The sequence below is a fragment of the Copadichromis virginalis genome, linkage group LG1, assembly GCF_057382275.1.
Source record: "Copadichromis virginalis isolate Kocher_CV1m ecotype Utaka linkage group LG1, C_Virginalis_male_GT1.1, whole genome shotgun sequence".
Classification (NCBI taxonomy): Eukaryota; Metazoa; Chordata; class Actinopteri; order Cichliformes; family Cichlidae; genus Copadichromis; species Copadichromis virginalis.
In genome coordinates, this window is record NC_140618.1 from 3,144,079 (window position 1) to 3,150,752 (window position 6,674).

General features: G+C 47.2%; 1 protein-coding gene across 2 annotated transcripts; it reads right to left on the reverse strand.

The window, feature by feature from the left end:
- Positions 1 to 775: 775 nt before the first annotated feature.
- Positions 776 to 6,552, reverse strand: LOC146718128 (RNA-binding protein NOB1-like). 2 transcript variants are annotated; one of them, XM_085475028.1, is made up of 10 exons: positions 6,362 to 6,552; positions 5,718 to 5,850; positions 5,516 to 5,649; positions 5,201 to 5,272; positions 4,980 to 5,120; positions 3,562 to 3,702; positions 2,724 to 2,963; positions 2,484 to 2,581; positions 1,531 to 1,675; positions 776 to 1,391 (listed from the first exon to the last, which is right to left on the reverse strand). In XM_085475028.1, exons 1-10 carry the CDS (start codon positions 6,428 to 6,430, stop codon positions 1,122 to 1,124), a joined length of 1,443 nt encoding a protein of 480 aa, XP_085331154.1. In that variant the 5' UTR covers positions 6,431 to 6,552; the 3' UTR covers positions 776 to 1,121. The 2 variants fall into 2 exon arrangements, with proteins under 2 accessions (XP_085331154.1, XP_085331240.1); XM_085475114.1 differs by lacking the exon at positions 3,562 to 3,702.
- Positions 6,553 to 6,674: the final 122 nt, after the last annotated feature.

Here is a 6,674-nt window from a genome sequence, read left to right on the forward strand (position 1 = left end):
TCTGGCACAACTTCAGTGACTCACAAGGTGCAACGAGAAGATAAAGGCGTAAAAGGTCCAGCACTATGCGGCACACAGTGGTGTTACCGTTTAACCACACGCCAAAGCATGAAATTGTAATCAATAATAAAGTTTATTTATGTCGAACATGTGGCCCTCGGCCCCAGAGGCAGCCCACTGAAGGGTCACGTTTGGTCCGGCTTTACAAAGTGAAAACTGCAGAGAAGTCGGTTTGCGTTTTTCAGTGCAGGACCCCGACGTTACAGGACAGTTAGAAATGTTTCTCATGATGATGTTTTTATCATAAAGATGTAAAATACTGAAGATCAGCCATAAACACTGAGCTGGAAACTATAACGTAGTTCAAGCAGACTCGCTGTGAAAGGTTTCACTGCTCTCTAAAACAAATATTTTAATAAGAATATTACGTCTGGCAAAATTTGAAGGAGGATTTACACCTTAGTCGTTGTTTAAACCCTGAACCTGATGTGCACCTGCACGCTGTAGCCGTGTAACCCAGAGTGACCGTTATTGGTCCGTTCAGTACTGCCGTTTGCTCTTACAGATGTTCATCCACCTCTGCCATCCTTCATCTAATCGACTGGAGGAGAAACGTCTCCAGCAGCGAGTGTTTAGGAGCAGAGCTTTATTTCTTCCTTCTTCACTCACAGAAATCCTGATATGTAGCAGAATCTCTGTATCACGTCGCCGCCCTGCAGACCGAGCGCGCTCCTGCCTCTGTGGTGGAGGTAATGAGCAGAAACAGACACCGATGTGAAATTTCACACACTTTTAATGTATTTATTATTCTGGCTCGTTCCATAAGGGATGCTATGTAATCTGTAATAATCTGGAGCTGGTATTGTTAGAGTCACTCGTGCTGCCAGCAGTTAATTCGCCCGTGTGTCGCCGAGTGTCGACTTCCTCTGGCTGTCACGCGCGTCTCTTCTGCTTTGAACACCGTGTTTAGAGCTGTAGTTAATCCTCATGTCTTGGATGTCTGACTGTCCATGAACGCACCAGAAGACCTGGTGAGTTAATCTGTCGCACGTGAGCCGATGGATGATTTGGGAAATGACGGTCCGGTCCTTTAATTTAAACACGATGCATGCTCGCCATCTTTACTTCTTCTTGATGAACTTCCTGCGGGTGGCGTTGGGGTTGGCCCGCCTCCTGCCGCCGCCACACTGGCCGTCTCTGATCTGCAGGTTGGCGGCTCGGCTGTAGATGTCGTTCTCACAGAACGGCGACGCTCCGGCCACGTAGTCCGGGTTGAAGACATCGGTCTTCTGGCGAGCCTTCCGGGAGAGCCTCTGCTGGGGGAAGCGCTGGTCCTCCACCAGCTGGGGGTTGGTGGAGTGTTTCCCCCCCTGAGGCAGAGGCAGCGTGTGCTGAAACACAAGACGGCAGCGGTCATGTTTAGGACGTTTAGACCCGACTCAGGCAGAACTGAAGCGGTCTGAAAAAACGATTTACGCTGCAGATGCGAACGCAGAGTCATTTTAGAAGTGATAAAACGCCGCGTCTCACCCGGAGCCCTCTGGGGTTCAACACTTTGGGGTTTTTGGAGAAATGCATCTGCATGCTGCCATCCTCGTTCACCGTCACCGCCAGCTTCTTCAGGGTTCTGTTCCCGCAGTGAGGACAGAAAGCTTTGTTCATGTCGCTCGTCGTCCTGGAATCGAAACATTTAACAGGTCAATGCTCCTGGACGGGCAACCCCTCGCTTTATTCTCCTTACAGCCTCTAAGAACAGGACAGGTCACTAACATCTGTCCGTCTGAGGAACATCTGTCCTCTCATGTTAGGTTTGTTCCAACCCTGCACTCCACGCTCCATCGTTCTGATCCACTTTAACATCTGTGCTTTTTCTTAAAGCAGGCGTGGGCGAACTCCAGGCCTCGAGGGCCGGAGTCCTGCAGGTTTTAGATCCAACACAGCTGATTTAAATGTCTAAATGACCTCCTCAACATGTCCTGAAGTTCTCCAGAAACCAGGTAATGAACTAATCATGTGATTCAGGTGTGTTGACCCAGGGTGAGATCTAAAACCTGCAGGACGCCGGCCCTCCCACCCCTGGTGTAGAGCCACTTTAATGGATTATATTCAGATTTTTACATGATGTTTTATTTTGACCTTATTTACATCTGTATCTCTGGAGCACCTTTATTATATTTTTCTATGTAAGCATCATTTTTACTGTGTTTTATTATTTTTATTTTAACCTACTCAAGCAGCAATTTAATACATTTATTTATTTATTTTATTCCTTTCATTGACTTTGTCCATTTTATTTATGTATTAATTTATCTTTATTCTTTTAATAAAGCAGTCCTGACATTTTCACTTGTTCAGCACCTTTATTCTACTCTTGATATAAATTTAAATGTTTTAAATGTCGTGTTTTGTATTTTTCGCTGGAACGGATTCGAGCTGCCTCCCTTTCAGCCTGAAGAGGTTTTGTTAACTTTGTTCGGACTCACTTGAAGCAGGCGTGACATCTCAGGATGTAGTTCCTCGCCTGCTTGATCAGCATCCCGTTCACAGAGAGAACGTGAAGTCCGATCTGAATGAGAACGTTCTGGGACACAGACAGCGAAAGCTTTTTGAAGTCCGGCGTAAAGCAGGAGAATATTTATTCACGCAGCGGTTTACTGAAACCATTCACACAAACCTTTAGACAGAAGGTGAAAAACAGCGAATGCACCGTCTGCATCCGTTACCTGCATGGCGAAGTCGGTGGTGAGACAGCCGACTTTGATGTCAGCTGGAGCCGTCCAATCAGCGGAGTCCATTTTCACCTCTTTGATGTTACCGGGAGTGATCCATCCTCCTCCATCGTCATCGTCCTCCTCGTCAACTTCGTCATCAGGCTCGTTCTCTTTGTCCTCGTCGTCCGATTGGCCCGCCGACGCCCTTTGCTCCGCCCTCTCCTCTGTCTGTGGTGATTCGTTGCCCTCTTTCTGTAAACAAACATCATCATCATCATCATCACTGCAGTCTGACAGGTGACAGAAGTTATGACTCAGTGAGAGATGTAAAATTCCTCCTTTGTCTCCTTGCTTCCTCTCACATGCATCCTTTCCTACGGGGAGATGTTGAGGAGGAAACCCTGTTTATCCCACGCCATCAACGTCAGGAACGTTTTCCACACGATTCACTATTTACACATTACAAGAATAAGACCTCAGATCACACTTGAACTACTTTTTCTCTTGAAATGTGCTGCAGGAGGTGGAGGTGGTGGGCATGCACATGAAGTTCAGAGGCTGCAACACAACAACAGAAATAAAAGGGTAATGCACTGATGCACTAGAGTCTGACTGGCGTGTGAAACCATGCAAACACAAAGACGCCTGCAGCCCTCAAAGTCTCATGGAGGCTCCTTTAAATATGAACGAGGTCTCCTGCAAACTGCAGCCGGTCACACTCAGCCACAAGCGCTCACTGAGGGGCTGAACCGAGGCTCAGAGGAACACAAAGGATTATTCTGAACTGTGAATCATGCAAAGCTGCTCTACGAGACTCCCAGCATGAAAACATTCTTCCCTTTCAACTCACCAGTAAACCCAGCAGCTCATCGCTGAAGGTCAGGAGCGGATCCCTCCAGAACAGAAAGCTGCTGAACTGGTCTCCGTCCGAAGTCGTCCGTGTGTCCGCTTGTTTCTGTCCGCCGCTCGATTTTAAACCCTCCGCTGGACCCTGACAGAGCAGCAGCGATAACACACATGCTGTGTTTACGTGCACAACCTGGAGACACAATCTCTTTTCCAACAACACGGCACCCAACTCCATTCATCCACCCATGCCTCCGTCCATCCATCCACCCATGCCTCCATCCATCTGTCTGTCCATCCATCCTTAGTGGCCGGGGAAAACAGATGTTCCTCTCTTCAGACATTTTCTCGGGAATTTCCACCCAGCTGCGAGCTTTAACCTCTCCAGTGTGTCCTGGTTCTGTCCTGGGTGAAACAGTTAACCTGCAGCGCTGCAGGTTTTCTGGTCGGACCCCCAAAGCACCCTAGCTGGCTCCCTTCAGTGTGGAGGACTAACAACCACTGCACGATGTTCCAAACCAGTTCCACATGTTTTCACAGGAAAAAACCCAGTAAAGACACAGCACCACAAAGCCTCTGTGCTCAGAGGTGGAACCACGCCACTGGCTGTGGGAGGGGACAGACATTCACACATGCAGCTCACAGAGTCCGTCCTCCATGATTTTATTCTGTGGATGTTACTTTAAACTCTGCTTCTTTGGTCTTAGAACAGTCAGAATAATGGAGCTGGTTTCATCAGTGGCAGAGAGATTGTGTATGTGTTTGTAACAAAGGCAGCTCGGCTCGGTTTCTGAAGCTTCTCGCCTGTTTTCTACGATCGCTTTAAGACACGTTCACAGAGGAAAGGTTCTGAGCATTGAAACTATCTGTGCAAACACAGACGTCTGTGTCAGCAGAGGGATTTAAAACCCTCTGAGGAAGTCGTTACAGCGAGAGTCGGTGAGACTGTGAGGTCCAGGTGCTCCTCGTCCTCTCGCCACGGCATGAAGTCTCAGACCGTCACTTATCGTGCTTTTAATGTTTGTCGCATCAAAAATACAAAAGAATAGAAAAAGTCTGAGGAAATGAAGACGAGCTCCGAAACAACATCAGAACAAAGCTCAAAATTGTGTATTTTAAAAACTAAGCACAGACGAAGGTCAGCAGAAGGTACATCGTCAGATTTTCCCCAATTTTAACTGACAGCGTAAAGAAACGAGAGATTTACAAGAAAGGAAATAACTTTTTTAAACACTTTGAAAGGAGTCGAGTATTTCTGCCTGTGACGTTCAGATTCTCCTAAATCTCTCAAGTTTGGTTTCCTGATTAAAATAATTTCACATTATGAGGAAAAGATGCAAAAATTAAACGACAGAAACTTCTAAAGCTACTGTCTCAAAACATCTACGATCGAACCAAACAGAGCTGTGTTTCTTTCCTCACCAGTAAACCCAGCAGCTCGTCATCGATGGCCGGCAGCGGCTCCCTCCAGAACTGGAAGCTGTTGAACTCGTCGCCGTTGGTCTCGTTCGGCGTCTTCTTTTCCGTCTCCGTCTGTTGGACAATCGTGCTGTCCGCAGGTTTCTGAAGACGCAAACACAAAGTGAGAAAACGTTCCTGTCTGCACGCCGGCCTGACGGCTGACACGAGCGTCCGACTCTCACCTTGGAAGGAAAGTGGAACCCGGCGACGTTCATTGGAGTCTCGGGGTGGCGCTGCGTGCTCTGAATGTTCACCTGGATCAGAAAATAACCAGAGGAGTCTGAGTTTATCACAGTGTGGAGTTAAACTTCTACGTGTCTGCTGTACAGAGTCAAGAATAGAATAGAATAGAACAACCCTTTATTGGGATTGTACAACCAAAGTATGGGTGCAATGAACACGCGAGGCTAACTGCACAGGAGTAAAAATATACATAAATATTAAACACATTAGGAATAAACAGCAAACAGGAGCGCGAGTCTGTGTGCTGCAGGTACCTTAACCTCTGGCTCCTTCCTCAGGTGCTGCGAGCCCACGTTCTCCAGCTCCAGCTGGTAGGTCAGAGCCAGGACTTTGATGTCGGTGGCTGAGAGACTCGGATAGTCCCCGGTCTTCTTGGAGAACTCTGTCACTGAAAACAGACACCAGGATGTTAAATCACACCTTTACAAGAGGTTTGGGATTCAGACGCCCGCTCACCGTGTCTGATGTGCTCTGGATGAGGTTCCTTAAAGTGCAGCTGGTACGGCAGGAAGGCCAGGCTCCTCCTGGTGGGCTTGTCTCGGATCTCTTCCACCACATCTTTCAGGGTGTAGATATTCCTGCCGATTTCCTACCAAATAAAACCAACAGAGTGAGATAACATCGGGAAGCTTCAGCCTCATCTTTATCGTGGCAGCAGCCAGAATTCATTTTTTTAATGCGCTTCAAGCTAAAATCTTTATTAAAGTTCCAGTGAATATTTATTTTACTAAACACGGTTTTTTTCTCCTTTAACAGTCTGAGAACAGAGACCAGATCCGGACCAAAAACCTGTCCATCTACGTTTAAACCTGAACTACAGCATCCGGTGATGCTTTGAACACCATTGATCCAGATCTCCTTTCTCTGGACGACATTAAAGATCCGGGACCAGATGAACACATTTAACTCAGTTTTATGGTCCTGGATCATTTATTGTCCCTGTGAAAGCAGAAGACGATCCGGTTTCTCGGTTTGTTGTCGGGGACCTGTTGGCCTCCAGCTCCACGCTGAGTCCTCTCCCCCCGGTCTCTGAAGCCCCTCTCCCGGGTCAATCACACCCTCACAACCCGGTCCACCTGTATCAGGAGGGACAGACTCACCTGGAGAGGAGCTTTCCTTAAAAACGCTCCTGCATCTGCGACAACATGCTCTACCAGGGTGGTCGCCATCTTGGTTTGGCGAACAGCAGCGGGAGCGACCAATCAGAAGAGAGGGGAAACACTCGTGACACGTAGAAGCCGAAAACACGTCATTCATGTGGGAAAGTTGAACTTAACCATTAAAGTTGTTTTTAAAAAAGTGAAACGTTTGTTTTCTTATTTAATTCGTGTATTATTTTAATCGATGTATTAATGTAACTCATATTTTATATACAGTAATTATATAGAACAGATCGCGGCTGTTATTGCGTGT

Excerpts from the sequence above, each read along its gene's own strand:
- LOC146718128 (XM_085475028.1), bottom strand. The coding sequence starts at position 6,430 with ATGGCGACCACCCTGGTAGAGCATGTTGTCGCAGATGCAGGAGCGTTT. Across the intron at positions 5,273-5,515 it reads GGAAGGAGCCAGAGGTTAAG|GTGAACATTCAGAGCACGCA; the intron begins GTACCTGCAGCA and ends TTTCTGATCCAG. Across the intron at positions 1,676-2,483 it reads AGATGTCACGCCTGCTTCAA|GACGACGAGCGACATGAACA; the intron begins GTGAGTCCGAAC and ends TTTCGATTCCAG.